The sequence below is a fragment of the Hermetia illucens genome, chromosome 1 (genome assembly GCF_905115235.1).
Source record: "Hermetia illucens chromosome 1, iHerIll2.2.curated.20191125, whole genome shotgun sequence".
NCBI classification, from domain to species: domain Eukaryota; kingdom Metazoa; phylum Arthropoda; class Insecta; order Diptera; family Stratiomyidae; genus Hermetia; species Hermetia illucens.
In genome coordinates this window covers 218560338-218587197 of record NC_051849.1, presented here as the reverse complement: position 1 = coordinate 218587197, position 26860 = coordinate 218560338, and the positions used below count along the sequence as shown (strand labels likewise).

General features: G+C 45.0%; 1 protein-coding gene across 1 annotated transcript; it reads right to left on the bottom strand.

Moving 5' to 3' along the window:
• Positions 1-2269: 2269 nt before the first annotated feature.
• On the bottom strand, positions 2270-26202 carry LOC119654533 (manganese-transporting ATPase 13A1). The gene is made up of 9 exons (XM_038059980.1): positions 25816-26202; positions 23671-25293; positions 22791-23600; positions 22629-22728; positions 11201-11397; positions 10945-11087; positions 5131-5263; positions 2607-2750; positions 2270-2501 (listed from the first exon to the last, which is right to left on the bottom strand). Exons 1-9 carry the CDS (start codon positions 26086-26088, stop codon positions 2382-2384), a joined length of 3543 nt encoding a protein of 1180 aa, XP_037915908.1. The 5' UTR covers positions 26089-26202; the 3' UTR covers positions 2270-2381.
• Between the last annotated feature and the right edge of the window lie 658 nt (positions 26203-26860).

Here is a 26860-nt window from a genome sequence, read left to right as displayed (position 1 = left end):
TTGGTCGATTTCGAGAGAACTTTCAATAGCGTGAACAAAGAGTGTATCTGGCATGCTCTACGCAAGAAGGATGTTCCGGAGAAACGAATAGCTACAGGGCGATCCAATAAGGGGTTAATTTTTAAGTTGATGGTTAAAATGAAATCGCAGAGTTTTTTTACAAACGGATTTTTTTATTTAAAAGTACTATCCTTCCGTTTAATGCTGGAATACAATTACATTTATATGCAGGCCACGGCTGAACTTGACATAGCCGATTCCGTTGATCCGATTTTTCAGTACATTTTCCAAAGTATGCGCCATTATCTCACCCCTAATGACTGTAAAAATATTGGTCTTCAAATGCTCAATCGTTGGTGGAGCATCTACATAGCCTTTCACGCTTCCCCGCAAAAAAATAACCCAGCGGAGTTAAATCGCAGCTTCACGGTAGCCAAGTCACATAAACAAAACGGCCGATTACGCAATTTTGGAACTGTTCATGAGGAAAAGCGATTATTTCGCAGCTTATGTGACACGTCGCATCATCTTGCTGGAACCACATGCCATCCCAGTCTTATTCATCGGTTTCTGGGAAGAGATAGTCAACATGGTCAGTTAGCAAACACATTGGCAGTGATGTCGGGTCCTTCGTGATTTTCGAAAAAAATGAGCCAATAATGCCACCAGACCACAAAACAGTCACACGTTGCGGATGCATCGATTTCTCGATAGTTACGTTTCGTTGTTCTTAGCTCTAAATATGACGTGCTTATTGACATAGCCACCAAAATTAAAATGGTTTTTTTTTCGGTAGAAATGGAGGTACTCGTCCAAACGAGCTTGTGCCCATACAACAAAATTCCAGCGTGCCGCCAGATCAGTTGCCTTGAACAGTTGCACTAATTGAACTATGTACGATGTTAATCCAAGATCTTTGTGCAGAATGCGATGTATAGTCACAATTTTTGCGAACGATATCAAATAGAAGTTCGAAAACTTTGACGCATACTTTCAGCAACGGCAGCGATATTTTCTAATGAGAGTGCCGGACGTACACGGGTTCGTGGTTTTCAATCCACAAGCCGGCTTCCCAACGATGTTCAAGTGTATATCGGTCCATATTCGTTCACCACAAATTAAATTTGTATATTTAGGAAGTTTGGTTTCTACGTTGCTAGGGCTAGATTCGCTTTCGCTGCATTGTCTAAAATCTGAAAATTCAGTTATGTCAACACCAAAATCAATTTGGGACTGCTCCCCGATGGTGCTGTTTCTTGTATTGCTATGTGCTATGTGGAGAGTGACCCCCAATGCTACTCAAAAGCTCCAAACCTTCGTCAACACCTGTCTGCGTCATTGGACTACGCTGGCTTGACATTATCTCAAACGAAGAACTTGGTCGGCGGACAAACTTAGCACTCGTACACACTGTGATCGAAAGACGTAAATGGCGTAACCGATCACGACGAACCGACCTCGCTTGTGAACGGGACAAAGGCTGAAGAAAAAGAAAAGAAGTGGCAGTGGATAGGCCACACATTAAGGAGGGGCGATAATTGCTTTGTTGGCTACGCCTTTTAGTGGGATCCATACATATTAACTGAAACGAATTGTCCTAAATGCCCGTACAGAGAACATACCCTGCTTTGTTATGCTCAAATTGATGAAAAGCAGAGAATTCTGATGAATACTGAAAGCAACGGAAATCTAACCACAGTTATATAATCGAATTCAAATTCAATAAGTATAAACTGCAAGTATAACGTCAGAGAATCCAACCCAACCACATAATTATACATAAAACTGCGCTCTATCGTTGCATAAGAACCTATAAATCCTTACCTATAATTCTTAATTCACAAGTGTTTCTTTTCACAGAACTAGATTCCACATACACTGCAGCACGTGTCAACCAATATATTGACGCAAATAATAATAAAACTAGTTTAAAACAACTGTTCGTTGTTACGAAACTATTCTATAAATCTTTGTAAACAGTATAAAATGTGGTTAACAGAAGATTGCTTTGTTCAATACGGCAAACCACTCAGTTAATGGAATTTTTTTTTGATGAATATTAAAACTCACAACCGAGGATTTTAACATTACAAAAGAATATTTAGATTTACATATTTGCAATAATACTGGATCCCAGCCAACTCTTATATACGTCCATTGTCCTAACTGCCACCAAAATATGCATAATTGACGCAGAACCAAAAGCTAAAAATCTAAATTGAAAAATGAAAACACTGCGCTGTTCATTTAAATATAGTTTTTTTTTTTATTTTCAGTTTTTCCCTTTCATTAAATATCTAAATTTCTTTTCATATAATTTAAAATTATGTATCTTCCCAAAATAGCCTTCTTAACCAAAGAAGTCTAAATCAATCCATCCATCAATAATTTGCAACGGTCGATCGCTTTCTTATATCGCCAAACAGGAATGCACAAGTTCTATCGACTAGATATGCTAGGACTGTATCAATCAGCAGTACAAAAATCAGAATTTTACGGAACTGTTAAGTGGAAGAGAGAAAATCCCGATGAGAATGTTAATCAGGTGGAAAATTGCAGTGAAAATAAGTTCACCGTGACTAAACAAGAAAATAGATTGTACTTACATCACTAGGAAATTGTATAATTTCAAATGTCGTTAAAAGATCTGATGAAATTCCAAGTGCCAAAAGGACAGCTACTGATGCTGATGCCAGGATTGAATACAAAAGGAGACGATTTTCACGCAGACTTTCCATGAATGGATGGCCCTAGATAATAGAAAGATGAATAATCAATAAATCTTCAAATTTCGCTAAAGAAGGGGAATAAGATTACTAAAAATTCAAATATCTTTTATTGTACATAATCAAACATGCTCAAAGGACTATCTCCCATAAATTGCGCAAAGGATACGTAATTTGATAAGAAGCAAATTTCCAATCCTGTACATTTGTAATGAACTTAATTGGTTAGGATGTTCAGAGCGATCATCCTAAATGGCCGACAATGACCTAGAGGGCAGAGCTATCCCAGAAACCTAAAAAAAAACTGGCGAAGTTGACCGTGAAGGTCTGCCCGGAAAGATTGAAGCTCCATCAAAGTGCTCGGTCGACACGTTCTTGCACGCCTCTGTGCTAGCCAGGCTCGGGAATGTGAGGGGGGGGGTCCTTTGAGCGCTTTGATCCCTCACGCTTCATTACTACTACTATAAATCAACGTGCCTATTCCGATGCGTGGGTCTGCACCGGATTCCAAAATAGACAATACAAGGGAATTCGCGACGGCCTATTGAATAACGACCAGAACGCGAGCTAAAATTGAAAAATAAAACAAGTCGGGAAACCGGAAGCTTCACGTTTCAGGTATAAAAGGTTTTGTGTTTCCCTATTTGAGGAGCATAACGTAATTCTCCATTGGCTTATAGCATTGACCCGAGATATTGAAATCGCTCAGTTCTGGGCAGGTTACTACCATTGCCAGAACTGAGCGATTTAAATATCTCGAAGGGCAGGTTACTGCCATTGCCAGAACTCAGTGATTTAAATATCTCGAGTCAATGCTATCAGCCAATGGAGAACTGAAATTGTTTCACGCATTCATGCAACCTGGATGAAGTGGTATTCCCCAACTGGTGTTCTTTGTGATCGACATATCAGCGCACGTCCTCACGTGATGTCAAAACTAAGATCGGCTTTGAAAAGTACTAATCGAGACCTTTAATTTGATACCCCACATGACTATATTTGATGAAAAAAAATTTTACACCCCCCCTTTTGCATGTATGGGGACCCCCTTGAATTCGCGGTAAAAGGATGTAATTCACTGTATGCGTGAGCGTTCACAGTTCCCACCTTTCTACCAAATTTGGTGTCAATCACTATAACCGTCTCCGAGAAAAATGCGTGTGACGGACAGACAGACAGACAGACGGACAGGAGAGCCACGACATACCTCTAGGTTGCGTATAGCCAGGGTGGTGACCTCGATCATGCTCTATGCAACCCCAGTTTGGAGGGAGACGTTGTGGATGTCAGGGAACGCCACCAAACTGAGTTCAGTCTACAGAAGGACAGCCCTGAGGGTATACTCTGCCTTCAGGACTGTCTCAGATGATGCAGCATTCGTCATCTCTGGAGTGATGCCGATTGACATCTTGGCAGATGAGATGGCGAACATATACAATGCAAGGCCAACCTCTTCCTCATCGCGGACGAAGAAGACTGAAAAGGAGAGATCAATAAATAGATGGCAACAGCGGTGGGAACGCTCGGGGAAGGGCCGGTGGACGCACAGGCTCATTCCAGCCATCAAGGAGTGGTTGGAGAGACGACACGGTGAGATTAATTATAATCTCACCCAGTTTCTCACGGGTCACGGAGGCTATCTCCAATACCTTCACAGGTTTAAATTGGAGACCTCACCCGATTGTCCAAATTGCAATGGAGTCTCAGAGGACCCACAGCATGTATTCTTCCACTGTCCGAGATTTGTGGAAGAAAGGAGGAATCTAGAGGAGACTCTAGGGAAGGTGCTGGTACCAGAAAATCTAGTGCCGAAAATGCTAGCACATCAAGAGAATTGGGATGCGGTAAACTCCATGATCGCATCTATCCAAAATAAACTGCGAAAAGCAGAGGAGAGGAGAAAAACGCGGTCACGTGCGCCGCGTATAGAAGAAAGGTGGTTATGGTGGTTCCGCGGAGCAGGGAGGGAGTCGGGGGTGGTTTTAGTGGGTAAAAATCCCACACGCTGGTGTGTCCAGACCAGTGTCTTTTTGAAGATTTCCACCCCCTCAACAAAAAAAAAAAAAAAAAAAAAAAAAAAGACAGACGGACAGACAGACCCACCGCACATGTTCATGTTTTGTGTTCACACAAAACCTTAAAAAACGGCTCGACCGCGCGAGTGGAGCCGTAAGTCTCCGGACCCGAGTGTCGCGATCAAGGAGGGGAGGATCCACGACAGATCACAGTCCCGATTATTGTCTCTTCCACCTCAGATCTTGAATGAGGCGCGGCCCCTGAGGCAGCCACCCTTCCTTGACATCCTCAGGCCAGTTTGTCTTTTTGAGGATGTCCCTTAATAGGTTCTGTACCCTATATTAGTCTAGATAGTTTGCAAAGGAACAGTTTGACGATTTACACTTACCTTATAATTAACAGCGAATGTAGAAACTTGCAGTGCTAAACAAATTATGAACACGGTACTATTAATAATGTTTGGTTGAAAATCATCCTTCTCGCCAGGCTGACGATCAATGTTCAATTTCACCTTGCCTTCCCTGTAAGTAAGTTGATAAACATTATACAAACATCTGAGTTGTAAATCCCAGAATCCTGGGAGACAACAACACCTTAAAAATAGTTGTAATTTGGAGAAGAATTGTTAGTCAATATTTAATAATTGGATCAAAAATGGAGGACTTTCCATCTTTGACTAACACTTTTTTATTAATATTACACGAGTACTGTATTTCGGACTCCTCCTCGGACCAAATTCGGGTCCACCACGGAGAAATATGTCGAAGACAGGCGCTCCACTTCAGTGGAAAACCTAAATCCCGTGTCTACGGAGCGGTCAGCCAGAAAAGATAATACAGTAACTCCCTTAATGAGAGGAACTGGAAACCTGACTACGACTGGCCTGTCGGTGACACTGTTGCCTAACTCTTTCAAAATATGGGAGAAGAAAGCTCGGCAGAAAGAAACTTTAGTCGCAAAGGAAAAAGACTTGCTTGTCAGAACCTTTTCCTCCGCCTATACCAGGAAAAACGGAAGAAAGGGAAGATGGTGATGTAGACGCAAGTGGTCCAATGCCGGCATGTAGAAACCGATGCATGCAGCCCGGACACCGTAAACCTGAGAGTGCTCCCAGCCGACGACAACGGAAGGCACTGCGAAAGAAGGCGAAGTATCTTGGGAATGGGGACATGGACGTTACTAAACCGCTAAGTGGACGATATCCAGAGAAATCGGACACAACAAAGCGGAACTTTCGGCGGAAGGTGAGGACAAGCTGGCAAGGCTGACAAAGTTACAGGACATATAAGGACAGTCCTGTAACTTTGCCAGCCTTGCCAGCTTGCCCTCACCTTCAGCTGCTTCCGTCACGAAACTACAAATTTGATTAGACGGAAAACGTAGCCGACATGGAGGAATCCATAGAACAGTTTAAATCACAGGTTCATAAATGGGTGTCAAACGAGCATATTTTCCAATTTTAATAAAACTTTTTCCATAAAAAACTGAAGCAAGTCGAGGAGGCCCTTCGCGTTGCTACGGATACTCAGGAAATCGACTCGCTGCAAAGCTTGAAGTTCGATTTAGAGCAACTTATTGATCTTACCAGCAAACCATAAGCCAGGATACAGATGGTAAGCCCTTTCTTCAGTTTCATTTGGATTGTTTTGTCTCATAGAATTTCGCCTATAGATTCCGAATCCAACAGCAATGCAGCCCTTAACTTCGATAACTCAAGCTTCATGAATGAGATCCGTACGCTGGAATCAAGGGCGGATTCAGCTTTGGCTCCAGAATGTGGCACCGACGAGAAGTTTGCCACGAAACTGCAGGCGATCAAAGTCCTCTAGCCTCTCGTATTCTGTGCTTTCTCTTCCATTCCCCACCTTAAGGACGAGCTGAAAGCCATGGTTGGTAAGAAGTGCTCAGCGCCCCACAATCACACGTGGGGAGCGCGGACGTATGATAATGCCATCATTTACGGCTTAGGTTGGGGAAAAAGTAATGTCGTATTTTGTCAATAGATGGCGACACTTAAACATATCTTGTGTTGTACTTATCGCATCGGGTCATACTATACGCCGATTTGAAGACGCCAATCTGACTACAGGTGTCTCTTTGACAGTTTTATGATCTTATGTTTCAGTCTCAAGTTATAGCGCGTCAAAGATGGAGTCCACCAAGGAAGAAATTCGTCATATTTTACGTTTTTACTACCTGAGAGGTAAAAATGCAACCAAGGCGGCCAAAAAAAAATGTGTGAAGTTTATGGGTCCGATACTGTAACGATTCGCACAGCACAGTGTTGGTTCGATCGATTTCGTTGTGGTGTAGTGAATGTTGAAGATACACCCCATACTGGTAGGCCAATCGACGTAGAAACTGATAAAATCGTCGAAATCATCCAAGTAGACCGATATGTGAGCATTCGCTCGATTGGCCAGGAACTGGGTATAGACCATAAAACCGTTTGGAACCATTTGTAGAAGATTGGATTCCAAAAAAAGCTGGATGTTTGGGAGCCACACGAGTTCTCTCTCTCGCCTTTATTTTGATTTTATCACTTCAGCTAGTCTGATGACCACAACGTAAGGTGCGATCCTACGTTCTTGGGGCCAAGATGAAGTGATGTCATTGACCTAACAATCTGCACTTCAAAGCTGTTAGAGTTGATTAGAAGCTGGCGAGTGCTAGATGAAGTCTCACCCTCAGATCACCATTACTTAGAATGTAGTCTGACTATTGCAGGCAAACGGCCTGTAATACAAAGACGGAATCCTAAGAAAACGGATTGGATAAAGTTCAATTAACTTCTTGGCGGCAAAGTTGAGCTTCCTAGGCGACTAAAGTCTCCTTTTGCGATAGAAGATCAATTATAATAGAAACTAAATCGCAAACTTTTGGAGTGCTTTGAACACGCTTGTCGTATTTCCCGAGACCAACGTGGTAAAACGGTTCCATGGTGGAACCGAAAACTGCATAGACTTAGGAAATCAACCAAACTACTTCTTCTTCTTCTTCGTGCTTGCAAAAGCAATACAAATTAAGACTGGTTTAACTTCCGGAGCTCACAGCGTGAAGATAAGAGGATCGTAAAACGTTAGAAAAATGACACTTTTAGATCATACTGTGAGGAACTGGAAGGTGAAAGGGAGCCTTCCAGGCTGTGCAGAGTCCTTAATAAGGATGAGTCAGACAGGTTGGACTTTCTTAGAAAACCGGATGGTACTTTCACAAACTTCAGAATCGAATTCATAGACTCTCTTGGAAGTACACCACCCGGGAGAGCAGGTCTCCCAACTGGCAAGAAAAGAATTAGCGGTTTCTGCAAACCCTTGAACACGAAGGTATTGCAAAGGGAATTAGAGAGCGGTTGTTACCAATGATGTTGCTTGAGCTGCTATACTATCATTTGAACACTTCAAAGCGCCTGGCATGGATGACATCTACCCAGCGATGCTAAAGGAGGGTATAGAGCACTTAGAGCAGCTTCTAAGAAACATTTTTCGAGGATGTCTTGCTCTAGGCCACGTGTCTTCCTTTTGACAGAAGGTGAAGGTAGTCTTCATATTTAAGCCTGGGAAAGATGACTATTCAAATCCAAACAACTTCAAGCAAATCAGCTTAACATCATTTTCACTGAAATATCTGCAGAAACAGGTTGAGCGTTACATTCGCGAGAAGGCGCTAAGATCGCACCCACTAAATGAAAACCAACATGCTTACCAACCTGGAAAGTCCTGTGAGTCTGCTCTTCATTCATTTGATTTCAAAGACAGAGGACGCGTTTCTGAAAGACGAGTACGCGATGGGGTGTTCTTGGACATTGAAGGGGCTTTTGACTCTGCGCCCTTCCATAAGCTCTGGGATACCGCTAGAGAGCATGGTGTTGATGAAACTTTAATAAAGTGGATCTACGCTATGCTAACGTAGAGATTTGCGGTGTGCTGAAGTGGAAGTTGACCGCTACCCAACGACGGAAGTGACGAAAGGATGCCCACAAGTAGGTGTGTTATCGCCACTTGTGTGGAGTATGCTGACCGACTCACTACTATGCAAACTGCAAAATCTGCCAATATATGTTCAAACTTATGCGGATGACGTGGCTGTGCTGGTTGTTGGTCGAGATCTCGGAATGGTGTGTAGAAATACACAACACGCCGTTGATTTGATTGGCAATTGATACCTCGGACATGGTCCAGAGATGGGGGGTACAATCCTTCAAATCTCCGAAGAAGTGAAATATCTGGGAGTTACTCTAGACAAGAAGCTTTTTTGGAACAAACATGTAGAGATAAAGATGAAACGAATTCTCAGAGCTTATGGGCTGTATAGGCAGACCTTTGCCTCGACATATAGATTTGGGCCCCAGGTACTAATGTGGATATATGTCGCTATCATAAGGCCGATGTTCGCTTATGCATCCGCAGTGTGGTGGATTAAGGTGGTAAGGTGGAGCAAAAGAGTTTCCGCTGTAAACTCGCCATACTGCAAAGAACTGTGTGTCTGGGTATCACCGGTGCCATGAGCACGACATTCGGCGCCACTATGAATGCATTACTCAATTTGCAGCACTTGGATTTGTTTATTCAGAACACTGCAATAAAAGCAGTTCATAGACTAATTCGATTAGATCTATGGGGAAACAATGGACGTGGAGGGCACAGAGCGTTGGAAGAGTCATTGATAATTGACGAGCGGTTCAAGAGTAGGCGCATCGCAATCTGTAGCGATAGTCAAACTGCGTTGAGAACGCTGAGTAGTACTTTGATCACTTTAAAAATCGTTCAGGAATGTAGAAACCGATTGAACTCTGATTGTAGATTCAATACGATAGAATTACTCTGGAAACCCGGTCATTATGGTTTAAAGGGAAATGAAGTCTCGGATGCTTTAGCCAAAGAGGATTCAATTTCCCCCATGCCCGTACCGGAATCAACAATTGGGGTATCAGTAGCATTGACTGATTCTGCTATCAAAAACTGGGAACAACCTTCCCATAATGACAGGTGGCGAAACCTTAATGCCCAGAATAGGAATTCTCCAAGATGATATATTTCCATCCTGTAATTCTTATATGTGAGTGCCTCGCCTATGGACCCATCAGACATCAGATTTTTGGTGCTGATGTGCTCCAACTGCAGCGGGTAGCATCACATCCAAACACAAAAACACACAATGTATTTCGGGAGCCAACTAGGAAAGTGTACTGATGAAGGGAATAACTGATTCCCGAAATAGAGCATTCGTGTAACATCAATAAAAAATTTAAGAGCGAACGAACGCTTCCAGCAAGTTTTTAATCCTAAGACTGTTATTAAAATGACTAACAAAAATCTATTAAGGAGGAATTACGTCCTTGAGATATGTTTCCCATTTTTTTATGAATTCACAACATCTCAAGAATGTGACAAAGTTTTAAAGCGATTGGGGCAAAACTAACGGAGATATGAAATTTTAACCAGTCTAAAACGACGCGGCAGTTGTGTATGTAAGTTGGCAAATTTTCGTCTAAGTTTTTAGCTAGATTGTCACAGTGTTGTGTCGTCTGTTCGTGAGAAATACCGAAAAAAATAGCAGAAGACAGAAAAAGGAATAACGCACGATTATTCGACTCGAAACCCATTTAAGAGGATTTGAGCAAAGAGGACCTTCTGCAGCGATGCCTCGACAGGTTTACGCAAAACAGCAATGAATGGCTCAATCAACAACAACTAATATGGCAGGGTGCACCTTTAAATTTATTTGGCTCTGCTCACGATCATGCAAGAGATGAGTTTTAAAAGTGTACCAAGTTGTCATGAATGGGCACGTGCAGTAGACAGAATACGCGTAAGTCGAACGGACGAGCAAGCTGCAAACGAGAGCAAAGAAGGTCGAATTCGCCAAAGACAAGAGCAAAAAGATACTCTGGACATCTTGAATGATAGCTGTTTGCTGTACGGGCCTGGTATCGATGATTCTGTGTAAGTAAATATTAAAAAAAAATCCCAAAAAAGCATTTTCCTCATGTGAAAAACTTTAAAGCGATTTTCCAACACTTCACGTTTAAAAAGTCGGTAACGGCTGCAGTTTAAAATCACCGCAAAACGACTTTTTTTGGGGACGTCTCAGGACACAAACAAATTGAAAAGTGTCTTTTTTCCATCGTACCGACCGTACCCCCTTTTAATCCTGTTTTAGTATTAATAAAATTTAAAATCAACTCCTCATGCCAACTTACCTTGGGGGACTCCTTTCATTCGCCTCCTGTACCAAATAGATAAGTGCAGCAAAGTGAACCGCAAACTGAGCTAGGATTGTGGACAACGTGTACATATTGAAAATGTTAGGTAGTGGCGCTTCTTTGGAAAGTGTTTTCAGTGGCTGAAAATGAAGGAACCAGACATTAGATGACTCGTACTACATGATGTCGTTAGCCAAAATTGATTCTCAAAATAACGATTCATTTCATCACCAAAGTAGACGTATTTACTTACCTTTGACCTAGTAATGAATAAAAAGCAGGCAGCAATGAGTAATCCATTCAAAGTCGCTTGTGTATCACTCAACCGTACGCCGTCAACATATAAAACTGATTGACAATAAGCAGATATTAAAGCGTGTAAACCTAATATTTTTAACATTTGTAACGTGGTCACTAAAGTACATCGGCCCTGTTTAATTATATGACAAACTGGAAGGAAAAAGAAAGTTCAAATTGAGTAAGGTACTGGAGACAAATACTAGAAATATTCATATTTTTGCCACTGAGTTATATATGCTCATTAGCAAGCATTTTTCATCTAAACAAAGGGCAAAAACTAATATACTTTATTTTGATTTTTTTTAGAATATTGTTAAGTAAATACCAGCTTACTATCATTTCATATAATCAGCCCCAAAGGTAATCATCAGCAGCACTCTCTGCAATGAACCATAGTTTTCGGCATGGCTATCATTCTGACACTTAACGTGGTGACCAATATCTCCTAAAAGAAACATAACGCGTACACCACACCGCTCTGGGTTCAACGAAATGTGCTTCAGCTCTCCCCCGAATATTCCCGAGAAGCCTACATTCCGCCCCCCCCCCCCCCATTTCTAGGACGCCCCACTCGTCGGCCACTTTGAAACGGTGGATTCCATTGCATAGTATAGCCAGCAATGCATTTGTTGAAACGATTATTATCTTCACAAATTCAATGCAAAAAATTGAAAAGTCACTGCTGACTATGTTTGCCAATTTAAATGTATTTTAACAGTTGTTGTTGTAGTCAATCGCGTTCAGATGCTTATTTTTAATCGGTACAAATCGGATTTTCTTCTTTGTTACTTTACTTATCACAATGTAATAAATATACTTTTACTTTTTCACGGTGTGTTCACCGCCGCGGTTGGAAACAGAAGAGACCGGCTTATTTCCATGCGGTCCTTACTGTCCCAACCAACGGCACTTTCTCACCGCTAATTCTCCACTCCCTTGGCGCGTTCTAAAATGTTTGAGTGGAGAGTTCCGCGCCATCTACCCGTCCGCATCCGCAACATTCGAAATAAATTTCGAATGCTGCAGATCCTGCCGCGCCACATCACTCCGCCCCCAGACGAAACCTAGGGGGTTTCGGCGACGGATCCCGGAACTCCGTTCCCCGTTAATCCACAAAACGGACACGACGCTGCTTCGGAGCGCACACGGGTTTCAGTCTGGACAAAGAGACCGCCTTTTTGTGTCCACCGATCTCGAGGTGGAAGAAATGTTCTCCCCTCTCGAGAACGCGGTACGGGCCCTCATATGGAGGCTGCAGTGGCTTCCGGACGGCATCCGTCCTGACCAGAACGTGCGTGCATGGGTCCAGTTCCTTGGGCGAACAGGCAGGTGTGGGCGAGTGTCGAGTGGGTGGTGGCGCTTTGATGCGTCGGAGATTGTCCCTCAGCAGACGCACCAACCCCGACTCCGTGAGACCCGATCTCTTGTCGAAGACCGGATCGCTTGAGAGTCTTGGCTTCTCCCCGTAAACCAGCTCCGTGGGGCTGGCAGCAAATTCCTCTCGGCGGGTTGTACGTAGGCCGAGTAGGACGAGAGGCAAGACTTGAGTCCAGGACGGATCGTCGCGTGCCATAATGGCGGCTTTCAGCGTCCGGTGCCAACGTTCTAGCATCCCATTGGATTGCAGGTGGTATGCCGTAGTCCGCTGGCGTTTAAAACCCAGGAGTTTGCCTAACTCCGAGAAAAGGGTGGATTCAAATTGCATTCCCTGGTCAGTGATGACCACTGCAGGGACGCCAAAGCGAGGTATCCACTGTCGGCAGAGGGCTTCGGCACAAGATTGCGCCGTAATGTCTTTCAGAGGTATTGCCTCAGGCCACCGCGTGAACCTGTCGATGATTGTGAGGCAATACTTGTTACCGTGCGAGTCTCGCAAAGGCCCTATTATGTCGAGGTGTATCGTGTGGAAACGCTTGGTAGTGCGGGGGAATGAGCCCACTTCTTTCCTTACATGCCTGGAGACTTTACACTTTTGGCATGCGATGCACTCTCTGGCCCAGGAATTGATATCCTTGTTCATGGAGGGCCAGAAGTATTTTCCGGTGACTAACCGGTTTGTTGTCCTGATGCCGGGATGCGCCAAGTCGTGAACTGCGTGGAACACTTCCTTGCGAAATGTGGCCGGAATGTATGGCCGAGGTCCCTTTTCCGAATCTTCGCAGCAGAGCGAGAGGTTTGAGCCGAAGATGGGCAACTCCCGAAATTTGTATTTGGGGTTGGATTTGAAGCTCTGAAGTGCTGCGTCATCCTCCTGCGCCTTGGTAATAGTCGAGAAATCGAGTGAGGCGGGAATGTTAACCTCGGAGACACGAGACAAAGCGTCAGCAACTATGTTGTCCTTGCCGGACACGTGCTGGATGTCTGACGTAAACTGGCTTATGAAGCTCAGGTGTCGAAGCTGACGAGGGGACGCTTTGTCGGGCTTTTGTTTCAAAGCATACGTGAGAGGCTTATGGTTCGTGAACACTGTGAACGGCCTGCCTTCTAGGGAGAAACGGAAGTATTTGATGCTCAAGTACGCGGCGAGCAGTTCGCGATCGTAGGTACTGTAGTTCCGTTGAGCGGGATTCAACTGTTTCGAGAAGAAGCTCAACGGCTGCCAAACTTGATCCACCTTTTGGTGAAGGGCAGCACCTACTGCGATGTCAGAGGCATCAACAAAAACGGCTAGGGGTGCATCTTGCAGAGGAAATGCCAAGAGTGTAGCATCAGCCAGTTGCTGTCGGGATTTATCGAACGCGCGGACAGCCTCTTCAGACCACACAATCTCTCGTGTGTCTTTTGTTTTGGGGCCAGACAAGTACGCATTCAAAACGGACTGGTGATGGGCGGCCTTGGGCAGGAAACGACGGTAGAAGTTTAGCATGCCCAAGAACCTCCTCAACTCCCTCACTGTTTTCGGACGCGGGAAGCTTGTAATTGCTTGCACCTTGTCTGGGTCGGGCTGTATTCCTTCAGAGGAAATGAAGTGGCCGAGGAATCTCACCTGTTGTTGAAGGAATTTGCATTTCTCAACGTTTAGGACTGAACCGGCCTCAAGGAGACGTTGAAAAATGCACTCGAGATGGGCTAAGTGCTCAGACTCAGTGGAAGAAGCGACCAAAACATCATCCAAATAGACGAAACAGAAATCGAGGTTTCGCAGGACTGAGTGAATGAACCTTTGAAAGGTCTGCGCCGCATTGCACAATCCGAAAGTCATTCGGGTGAACTCGAAGAGTCCAAAGGGTCTGCATATTGCCGTCTTTGGAATGTCTTCAGGAGCTACTGGGATTTGGTGGTATGCCTTGGCTAAGTCCAAGGTCGAAAAGATGCGGCAATTCGCAAGGTGATGCGCAAAGTCGTGGATGAGTGGAATTGGATATCGGTCAGGAACAGTCTGCGCGTTTAGCCTTCTGTAATCCCCACAGGGACGCCATTCGCCATTTGGCTTAGGGACCATATGCAATGGGGAAGACCAACAGCTGTTTGAGGGCCTGCAGATACCCTGTTGAACAAGTTGTTCAAATTCTTTCCGCGCAATAGCCAGTTTCTGGGGTGGTAGAGGACGCACCTTCGAGAAAATCGGGGAACCAGTAGTATTAATGTGGTGCTGCACATTGTGCTTCACTGGTTTCGAGAGACTACACTCGGTAGTAATCTGGCTGAACTTTTGGAGGAGTGTCCGAACACAAGAGTCGGTGATGTCTTCCAAAAGAACGGAAAGGTTATTGTCAGCGTGAAATACCATTTGGCCCGACGAATTAAGGTTGGTTATGGGGTCTATAAGGGACTTATTTTGCAAGTCCACCAGCAATCCATAGTGACACAAGAAGTCTGCGCCTAATATGGGGAAGCTGACATCCGCTAGGATGAAACGCCACGAAAACGTCCTACGCAAGCCAAGACTCACGTCCACTTGCATGTACCCGTATGTATTGATGCGGGAGGAATTTGCTGCCGCCAGTTTGAGGGGTTGTGGATAGAGTTTATGATGCCGGGGTACGGGAAGAACCGAAACCTCCGCACCCGTGTCGACGAGGTAGTTGCGCCTGCTGAGGGGGTCGAAAATAGTTAGGCGACGTGGCGCTACGCTCTGGGTGGCCGTCGCCAAGACCCCCCGCGGACCTAGTTTTTTGCGGTAGACGCGAATTTACAAGGTAGCGTACATCTTGTCGCTTTATCTCCGAATCTCAGATGGTACCAGCAAATACCTTTGCCCGCAGGCTGTCTTGACGACCTGCTACCCGAACGCCCTTTTCGTGTGGCGACCGTGAGCGAGCTCGCGATCTGGCACTCGAACGCTGAGCGTCCAACGTCGCCCGCATCTCGGCCACGCTGGCTATTAAAGCAGCTATCTCGCGCCTTAAGTCGCTCACCTCATCCGACTGTGGTTGAACGGCCGCTATGGTTGGGCGTACATACACCTCCTGCACCTAGTCGGCTGTCGCTGCCAGTTCCTCCAAGGAACCGGAGACGCAGGCTAGGATCGCCTGGGTGCCCTCCGGGAGCCGTCGCAGCCAGAGCGACTTGATCAGGTCATCGCCAATCTTGCTCCCACCCAATTGCCTCATTTCACGAAGCAATTGGCTGGGAGTTCGATCACCCAACGTTAAACCCGCCAGCAAGTGGTCTAATTTTGCCGACTCGCTTGCCGACAGGCGCCTGATCAACTCGCTCTTGAGCTGTGTGTACGATGCCGACTTCACTACGTCGGACACCAGAAGAATAGACTCTTCGTCCAGGCCGACCACCGCGTAGTTGAAGCGGGTCGCGTCCGATGTGATGCCGGACATTTGGAACTGCGCTTCCAAATGCACGAACCACAGCTCCGGGTTCCGCCGCCAAAACGGAGGAACGCGAACGGCGAGGGCGGTCACTTGCGGATCCGATGGGCCTGCCGCGTCCTTGCTGTCGAACGACATCTTGAGTAACGAAAAGTACGAGTTTGCAATGAACACGCGGTGAGTTTATAATGAAACGCGGTGAATTTTGCTCCGACACGGCAGGCCGCACCCACAAATGTACGCACGAACACAGAAATGACGACCGAAGCGGACGCTCTCCAGCGCAGACCGAAATCACCATCCAGAAAACGGAGAACCCGCGATGAGAAACACTTCAACGCCGTCTCCTGCAGCTGGTATAACTTTTATTTTAACTATAATCACGATTTACACTCTTAATAATATAATTAACAATTAGTGTGAATATTGCGAAACTAATGACAACAATTAAATTTGGACAGATTGATTGCCAGTTGCTAACGTTATTGGAATGAAGTTGATGGCCGTCTCCTTTCCTGCGAAACTCCTTGCGAGGGAAGCAATTATATTTTTTTTTATCGGATATAATTAGTTGTCCTTGCGTGTGCTACTTTCAAGCCGAGCCGACTGGACCCGTAGACGGACGGAGATTTATGCGCCTTCGACGAAAATTGAAACGAAGAAAGTTTATGCGAAGTGCCTGCCTGTGCCCGTCGTAGAGTGCGGAAGGTTTGCGATGCGACGTTGTTTACGTCGTCGGCTCGTAGCACAGATGTTTTCGTAGTACTTCGATGGGATTTTGTATGCTTCCGTATTCACAAATTTTCCAACTTAATAAAACCGCACAAAGGCAAAACCACGTCCGAGTCAAACAAATGGCAATCCAAACAGTTGTATTGTGCGTAGAAAGATGTTGATGAATCGCAGTTATTTCCTGCCCTTGGTGGCCTTTTCGTCAGTCTTGGTCACCTTGCCACGGCTGGCGTCCTTGAAGTTTACAGCCTGGATTACACTGACAGCGACGATCTGTCTCATATCACGAACAGCGAAACGACCCAATGGAGGGAACTTCTCGAACGATTCGACGCACAAAGGTTTGGTTGGGACGAGGATGACGATGGCGGAATCACCAGACTTGATGGCCTTGGGGTTCTCCTCGGCGGCGGCGCTGGTGCGTTTTCCTAGACGGGGTCACCACTTTGTTGAAACGATTATTATCTTCACAAATTCAATGCAAAAAATTGAAAAGTCACTGCTGAGTATGTTTGCCAATTTAAATTTATTTTAACAGTTGTTGTTGTAGTCAATCGCGTTCAGATGCTTATTTTTAATCGGTACAAATCGGATTTTCTTCTTTGTTACTTTACTTATCACAATGTAATAAATATACTTTTACTTTTTCACGGTGTATTCACCGCCGCGGTTGGAAACAGAAGAGACCGGCTTATTTCCATGCGGTCCTTACTGTCCCAACCAACGGCACTTTCTCACCGCTAATTCTCCACTCCCTTGGCGCGTTCTAAAATGTTTGAGTGGAGAGTTCCGCGCCATCTAGAAATAAATTTCGAATGCTGCAGATCCTGCCGCGCCACACATTCGTCGCTTTTTCTTAAAGTATGACCTATCCACTGCCACTTCCACCATGTGTTGATTAGACATCCACCGGTAATTTCCGTACGCAAACTCAGGTCATCATTCGAAATTTTCTCAAGCCAGAGTGCACCGACAACACGGCGGTGTTAAGGCTTAGAGCTTTTGAGTAACTGGTGGTCCCTTTTCATATGTTGTCAAACTGAGAGAACAGTGGCATGGAACCTCAGCTTGACGTTGGTATTGAAGTAATTTCATTTTCAAATTTCAAATAAAACAGCGCAGACGAATCTAGCACGGTTAATATGCCGGCTGACAGCATCGACAGAAATAATGCTACCAACACCACCCTCGAAGTTCTGGCCGTTAATGCAAATAGGAAGTATTTAGACGATTTTCCAATTTTCGATTTTGCAACCGCTTCGATTTTGCTCAGACCAGCAACAGCAATGGCCTTGAAGACCAGCCTACATTTAATATTGCTCCACTTGTATGTGGCATAAATAATAAGCATCTGGCCTTGCAGCTGTCATCGAAACAATAATAGACAACTGACCTGGCGGCGTTAGCTGGGACGGCGGTAATGCACAAGACACGTAGTTTATTGAGGCAGTGACGATGAGCTTTTAAATAAATGGAAGTCGAATGATTCACTGCGCGAAAGTACATCTGCCTTCCTGGAGTCGGTGTTATCGCCCGAGAGCCAGTCTCTAGTTCAGAAATCCCTACGTTTTTCGAGGAGGTATTAGTCACTATCACTCGTTCAGAAGTCTATTCAACTCGGTTTATAACGGCTCCGATATTGGTAGTGTGGAGCGTCTGATGATACTCCAAAATAAGTTGAGGGGCGACGCAAAGCGGGGTCTATGGGGAGACTTATGCTCAAGCATGAGACTTGTTGGATCGACGATACAGAAATCGACGAGCCCTGATAAAGAAGGAGATCCAGACACTTGTTGATTTCCCTCAAATCTCGCAGAAAGATACCAGAAGCTTAGGGACGGCCAGAACCTTCTCAAAGCAGGATGTAACGCTGCCGATCGGGTGCCATTCATTCCTTTTATGTTAACGCAAAAGATGAATGTTTTGACCCGTAGAGAGTTTGCACGGCTTTGCGAAATCCAAAAAATCCCATCACAATTGATGAGGCCAGTTTCTCGAGAACAGATATGTGGTAATGTCTCCCGGTTGGGAAGTGATGTGATTGCGGCAATACAACGACCCTAGAAGCAAGAAAAAGGTGCATAAAGAAGTAACACTTCTCGCTAGCTCAAGTGGAGAGAAATCGTCAAATTTAAATTGTTTTATCTCTATGGGAAGTCATATTGCCTCTGGATGTCCAAGATAGTCTCGGGAAGAAAAAGTTGCTTCGGCACCATTCTTTGTGTATTTACTGTGCCAAAAGTTCAAGAAAGGAGAATTTTGAAGAAAGTGCAAATATTTCAAGTGCGATATTTTTAAGGAACAGCGTATTATTATTCTGAATCCGATAAAACTTCGTATGGAGAATCATTCACCCACAAGTAGCGTCAGTTATAATGCAAAAAATTCGTCAGAGTTGACGAGCTCCAGTACATGTTTTCTAACGGCCAACGCCTGCGGCAAAAGATGCCCCGGGAGTTCCGGTGCAATCTCTCACCGATCAAGGAAGCCAGAGCAATTATATAACTGAGGATTTAGTTCAAAAGCTTCGTTTAAAAGAGAAAAAAAAACAAGCATCGAAGTTTCTGGTGTGGGAAGAATATCAGTCTGAAAAGTTTCGGCGATACTTTTGGTTACTCTCCAATTGGAGGATGGGTCCGCGATAAAAACGAAACCGCTGGTGATGAGAAGGGTAACCAAAGGCTGCCTCCCGCAAATTTTGCGACGTATAAAAGAATTTTTACAAGGAAAAAATTTGGCGAACCCTGTAACGGAGTACGCGTCGCACATCCGTGTTTTATTGGGCTCAAATATTTTTCCACAGTTAATAGTGACTGAAGTAGAAACCGAGTTTTCTAAGAGCCACTTTCTTTTACTTACACTCGACTCAGGTAGACGATCTTTCCTCAATTCATGGAAGTTTCCGTTGTTTAACTTGTCCATGACTGCTTTGTCGTATTACCCTTTGTACATGATGACGATTGCATTCTCGAGGAACGAGTAACAAGTCAAATCAAATCGTCGGTGTGGTCGGTGTATCCGTTCAATCTGGCGAACTCAAAAATATGTTTCGTCTCTTTCATTACTCCCTCCGAGGAAATGGAAACAGTTAACATCCGGTGAATTATGTTCTTGAAGGAGGCGGCTTTGTGCTGATGAGCGTGTTTCGAGATCCTGGGGATAACTCGGTTGGTGTGCATCGGTTTCCTTTAGATTGTGAGGTCTAGTTTCGTTTGTTTCTTCCTCAACAAGCAGGTCCAAGAAAGATAGTTGACCTTGGTTTTTCATCTCGAGGGAGGGAAAACTCGATACTAGGGGGCAGTGTTTATTGAGGAAGTCAACCGTTTTTCCACATCGTTTTTCTTTATGATAGCGCGGATATGGTCCACATACCGGTTCCAAAACCTTGGTATTCGATCCGCCGAACCTAACTTCGTTTCCGGGTTGGTTCCGAAAATTTCATTGATGAACGGGAATAGGGAGTTCTTCATTGGAGCTCCTTTTAACTGTTTATATTAGGCGTATAACTTTGCTTCCGCTGCTTTTTTTTTGTCAAAATTTAAAGCGTTATTTTCAAAAATTGTCCGTACATTTATGATTGAGAGTATTGTGCATCGCTGATCACTACTTTTTCTCATTTATCCGGCAGCAAACGAATCCCGCGTCGAAAGGACTCATAATCCTTTGAGGCGAATCAATCCAATTTTTCACTTCATCGTAAGAACCGAAATGCTGATCGACCAAGTCATGCGGCGTTGATCGGAAAAGGTGGATGGAGCAATGTCAGGAGAGTACGACGGGTGGGGAAGCCTTCCCATTTCAGCATTTCTAGGTACGTTTTCACCGATCGCGCCACACAGGGGCGAGCATTGTCATGCAGCAAAATCACTTTATCGATCCTTTCCTCGAAATGAAGAGGTGTTTCGTTCAGTTCCCGCCTCAAATGGTAATGGTTCCACTTGGTTTGAGCAGCTGGTAGTAAACTACACCGAGCTGGTCCCATCAAATACAAAGCATAACCTTGAAATATTTGCTGTTGATATGGAATAGTGTAAATAGTGATAGTGAATCCATTTTCCATCTCCAGTCACGACACGGTGCAGAACTCCCTTCCGTCGTTGAGTTTCTAGCAGCTGTTCACAAGCAAACAAACGCCGTTGAACGTCCCTCGGCCTCAACTCGTAAGGCACCTAATTTTCTCGCTTCTGAACCATTCCCAGGGCTTTAAGGCGTTTGAAAATACCTGGCTGAGTAACATGCAATGATTTCGCCAACTCTTCTTGGATTTGATAGGTGTCTTCATCGAATAAGGTCGTCAACTCGTCATCTTCAAACACCTTTTCCCATGTCGCCATGTCGGTCTTTAACGTTCAAAGCACCGTTCTTGAAGCATTGAAACCATTCACGACACGTTCTTTCACTAATAGCTGCATTGCCATGCGTATCCAAGAGCAATCGATGAGCATCAGCCCCAGATTTCTTTGAATTGAACGCGTAAAGTAGAATTTCCCGCAAATGACGAGAATTTTGCTCGTAAACTGACATTTTGAAGCGATTAAAAATATATGAAGCGAGTACAAAATCACTTATATTTGGAAGTGGTGCTTTCGACAGATATATAAAGTTGTAAAATGACACTTTAGACCCGACAGGTCTATTCGCCACGTATCTCTAGGATTAGCAAATCAGACTTACCCCATATCAAAATCAGCCTTTTGAGCCACTATAGTGGCCTTGCGCTTTCCCGTCCGACCCGCATGGCCTTTCATTCATACTTCTTTTGTCACATATGGTCTTGGAAGCCCATGATAGAGAAAAGGCTTTAAAACGAACAAGGATCGTAGTAAACTTTCGACCCCAGTCTCTCTTACGTCTACCTGTGATCAAAAATGTAATCCTTTTCTTTGAGGAATGAACGATCCTAAGTCCGCATGCAGTTGATGTCGGACCGTACAAAATGGGGAGCAACTTACTGCCTGTTCTTCTTTTCAATTCTGGCCAAGCTTTGGCCCAAATATTGACGGATTTACGCTCAATATAATTCGGAGTCATATCATGTTCTACGAATATAAAGCGAGCATTTTACATCTGAGTACCCCTTCGATCACGCTGGTCTCAAGGCAGAGGTGAAGCAGCGTCCGACGAGTTGCCTCTGCTTTGGTACGAAACCGTCTTTGCCTTTTATTTTTCAATGGCAATACACGAAAGTCCTGGGGGTTTAACGTGAGTACCTGCCGTGGAGGCTTAATCCCATGGTCCTCTTCGGACACGGATTGATTTTGGGACCACAATCAGAGCCCCACCATGCAAGCACAGCGGTCCTAGTTTATACTGAGTGCAGGCTCAGCATTCATACCAGTGGATGTGAGGCCTATCTAACACCTCTGCCGCAACTAAGGGGTACGGCACCCGAGTTGTACAGCGCAACTCCACGCTTGAGCTCCGAGGAGCTCTGCCCGCGATGTAGGCATAACCACAACCACCATGAAACTCCCACTAGGGGGCCAACCGCAAATAACCGGGCCGAGAGCACATCCTCCAGGATTTCTCCTGGAGCATATGCTCTCAGAGCGCCATCCCGGTTGCCATGGTACCAGATAACCTCCGGTGAGGCTTCGTGGCAGAGCCACTTCAGATGAGTTCCTTGCAGACTCGGGTCTGATCACCCTCCTCGAGTACGTGGGGACGGAACTCCCCAACGGGTTAACTGGAATCAGCACGAGGCTCAACAGCAATACAGTTCAATTTGAATTTACACCTCGAAGCGTTTAAAGTCCTATCGACTGACATTTGACTGCAGCCTACCATACAAATTTCTCTGCAGCCATTGAAATTCGAGCCAACCTACTCCGTTTCTATTTTGATGCCACTGTAGCAAACATACAAAAATCAAACCTAACTCACCACACATTATCGATGATGTTTTACTAGTAAACGGTGCAGCTATACTGGCATCGCCTAACTTTACAACTTGTACTTGTTCCTCATCGAGATCCTTCAACGCCTGCAGTACAGAAAGAAAGATAATCAAACAGGTCCCAAAATGACACTCACTCTATTTCTCACCTTTTGCAACGACTCCTGAGTCGCACTCAAGGCCTCTCGCTGCCTCAAAATTGCACGTTCACGAGGAGTCAGATTGCGCCTTTCCTCGTGATTCATCTGATTCCGAATACCGCGTGACGGTGCAACTACATCATTTGTCGCATTATCTGCCGGATTTTGTGAATCTTTTGTTTTCGTCTTCTTCAACGGGGCATTGCTTAATATCGAGACACCCACATGAGCGTGCTTCAAAGCTCCCACGTCGTTCGTGCCGTCACCACACATTAATGTACAGAAGCCCAGATTTTTTAGCGTTGTGACAACATACTCTTTCTGCTTGGGAGCAAATCTCGCACAAACGGTCACGTACGGCAGTATTTGTACGAGATAATCATGCCTGTCGTACCTTAGATAATCCAAACCTTCGCCTGTTATGCAGAGATCATATTCACTGATGATTTTCTTCAAAGGATCAGTCATTGGCCTGATTACACCGCCGTCTACTGATTGCCACACCCATTCCGTTTCGTCATCCGTGAGAATGAGGATTGCTTTTTTCGTGAAACGCAATTCACGCGCAACATGACAGGCAGTCAACGGGTTGTCGCCTGTTATCATCATTAATTTGTTGGAAGCGTGGATCAGCTCTTTGACTATGCTCTTTGAGTCAGGTTTTAGCGGGCATGAAATGATTACAAAGCCCGCGAACTCCAAATCTGTCTCCACTTCTTCACGTTTGATTTCGCGCACTTGTTTTGGGTCCATTTTACCAAAGGTTTTGATGCCGAGAGCTAAGACTCGAGCTCCACGTCGGGCGTATTCTAGGTAAGTCTGGAAGAGGAGAAAGGGGTATTAGATTATTGAATTTTCTTGAAAATCTCCAGCTAATCCGAACACTCACCTTTTCATAATGTTCTGGAACGTTTTTAAGCATATTCATGATCACCTCAGGTGCTCCTTTCACGGCGCCAACATAGCAAATATCGTTCGTGAACTGTTGCATGTATCCCGCCAACACTGACATTCTCTTCAAAGCAGACGAAAAGTAGAAACGGTGGTAGATTTTCAGTGGTTTTAGCTTTCCACGTTTTGGTATAACGCTGTCTTGTTTCGTCAAATTCCAATCGACGGCGGTCAAAATGGCTTTTTCCAATGGATCGCCCACCAGCCCATCATCTAGTTGTGCCAAGGAATGACAAGTGGCCAACACTTGTATAGTAGAATCGGGAGCCTGGGCTATGGGCAACACTGCGGAACTATTGTTCATCCCAGCCACTCCTTCGACCATCAAATTATCGCTCGTAAGCGTACCAGTCTTATCGAAGCAGCAAATTTCAACCTTTCCAGCGAACGGAATCCTGAACGGTTCCGTGCAATAGACAAACAACCTGGATAGCTGCAAAAGTGATGTATTCACGGCCAATGAAAGCTCAATAGGTAGATCGGGTGGAATGATTGACGTCAGGATCAACGTGCACTCAAGGAATAACTTGTATCGACTTCGATCAGGATCTTCAGTGCCGCGAATCCAGACGTAAATTGCCGCAGCAATGGCGAACACAAGCAGGAACAGTATAAATGCAAAAGTTTCCAAATTATTCTCCGTGACACGCTTCACGCCGAAAAGAATCGTTCGGAGAAGTTTGCCTTGCGAAGTGTTGAAACCGTTTCGCAGGACATACCCCACACACCCGCCATCAGGAGCCCGGATTCCGTCCTTCGTGGGGGGTGTATGCTGAACTACCTTCGTTCCACCGAAAAGTGTGAAGAGCTTCCCGTCACTGTCAACGTCTAACTCTGCCTGCAGATCATCAAGCGTCTCCAAGGACTCTTTCATCTGTGGCACCGACTCGCCGGTCAACATGCTCTCGTCGACAATGCATGAACCTCGAAGCAGGAGAATATCGCAGGGAACTGTGTTTTCATTCTGAGATCGCACAACTGACACCAAATCGCCTGGTACCAGTTGATCCGAGATTATCGGCCGCCATTTGTTGTTCCGCAGGACGTTCAACAGGTAGGGTTTGTTGCCCATCTTGCGGATCTCCGACATATTCCTCAGCTGCTGCTGCACCAGGGTACACTCGAACACTATCAACATGCACAGCGTGAACAGGGAGTAGTACCAGTACTCGTCAAGGCACCACAGTCCCACGGAGAAGATCTGAAAAACGAAAAACGGAGCCGTGGCGCGTTCGATGAAGAGTTGATAGAACTCGGGCACGACCATTTCCATCTGATTCCTTCCGTAAGTTTTTTCCGCCAAAGCGAGTTGGTTTTCATCCTCAATTCCTTTAGATTTTGCGTAAGTGTACAGGGGCTGGTGTACTGGGAATTCGAGAGCTCTGAACGTAGCCTTGTCCGGGTCCCAGATGTACTTGGACTTCTGGAACATGAACCAGTAGGTTACGCTACCCTTGTCCTTCTCGTCCATGTATGTTTGCTCAATTTTAACGAGCCTGGATGAACCATTGTTGGCCGTAGGAACGACTTTTGCGTAGACGCCATTCCGTGGCGTTTTTACCTGAAACGAAAATGAATAGTGAGTGGCATTCGCTGCGCTGAGTAGGAGAGCTTAAGATAGATGAGCTAATTTCTTTGGCGTGAGGTAGCTGCACAGGCGCAATCCCCTACGCAATGGTTGAGCGAAATAGCAGGGTCATAGTGATTGACAGGGGAATCCCCCAGCTTTGTGTTCCGACACCTGTATGACCTCACTGTCAATGAAATAGAAATGGATAAACCGCGAAAGCACGAGTCAAAGGCATACCATATGCTCGGTACCCCTAATCTGGTCTTTAACCACCGAAGCAAAGAGAATCCCTCTGGAATCGTGAGAGTCAATTGGTCGCTTGGGGAAATCTGTAGCTCATCAGAACGCCTAACCGTCATTCTGTCGACGTAGACCCATTTGGATGCTAATTAGCGGTAACTACCCATCTATTTTCGGTTAAGACAGGGCTCCTTGCACAGACGGATGTAAAGCTGTTCTGCCAGCTTGCGTCCAGCCCTCAGTCACGCGACACTTTCTGTTCCATTCACTCACCTTGTGACAATTTAGAAAAGTTAACACGTGGACACTCCAGAAGCAAAAGAGCGACGTAAGAATGTGCACGAAAATGATTGCGGCCAGGCAAATTATCCCGGCCTCATAGTGCTCGACGACTCCGTACACGACGAACCACAAATAGAATGCAATCGCGTACAAAATGCCGAACGGGAGCACTACCCCCGTCAGGATTATCGGATTTTGTACGTGAAGCGTTACATATTGAACTAATTCATCTAAACTCGCGTCACCCGCACGCCGCACTTCCATTTTTTGTAAAAACAAAACGCTCGAAAAATCACCCTAATCCCGAATGACAGCGGAAAGTGGATGGTGTACGAAAACTGTCAAATTGGTTAAGTAAATCATCGTGACATTGTCAAGTGACGTGTACGCTGCAAGAGAAAAAAATCACCCGTGTGAGATGGGGTTTATGTTTATTTTGGAATTTTACTGAGTCTGAGAAGTTAGCCATCATGGAATGATTGGAAATGCACTTGGAGTTCCATGCGAAATTTGAAAATATTATTAAAGTTTCGGTGTTTAAGCTTTTATCTTAAAAAATATCAAAAAATAAAGGCGAGTCGAACAATTAATTGAAGCTCAACTTCTCTAATTCCAACAGGTTTCTGCTCTGACTTAAAAATTATTTTATTTTTGGTTCAAGTTTGGCTTATTATAATGAAACAGAAATTAGTACTAAAATTTACCGCATTGTCGTCCGTCCTGTCGCTCTCTATGGTTCTGAGTGTTTGCCGACCATAAAAGACAATGAACGGCGTCTTGCGGTAATGAAGACGAAGATGCTACGTTGGACTAGTGGCGTCACACGTTTAGATCACATCCGAAATGAGGATATCCGCGATCGTTATGGGGTTTCACCGATCGTGGAAAAGTTGCGAGAGAGGTGTCTTCGATGGTATGGTCACGCAATTCGTGCAAACGAGAATTCACTTGCCAAGATTGGTCTGAATATCGAAGTCGATGGTAAACAACCAAAAGGCAGACCTAAGCAACGGTGGCTTGATACGCTGGATGGGGA

Bases quoted from the DNA above. Each gene is read 5' to 3' on its own strand.
- LOC119654533 (XM_038059980.1), bottom strand. From the start codon at position 26,088: ATGGAAGTGCGGCGTGCGGGTGACGCGAGTTTAGATGAATTAGTTCAA. The intron at 25,294-25,815 runs GTGAGTGAATGG...TTTTCGTTTCAG, and splicing joins CTTTTCTAAATTGTCACAAG to GTAAAAACGCCACGGAATGG. The intron at 22,729-22,790 runs GTGAGAAATAGA...TCTGTACTGCAG, and splicing joins CTCAGGAGTCGTTGCAAAAG to GCGTTGAAGGATCTCGATGA.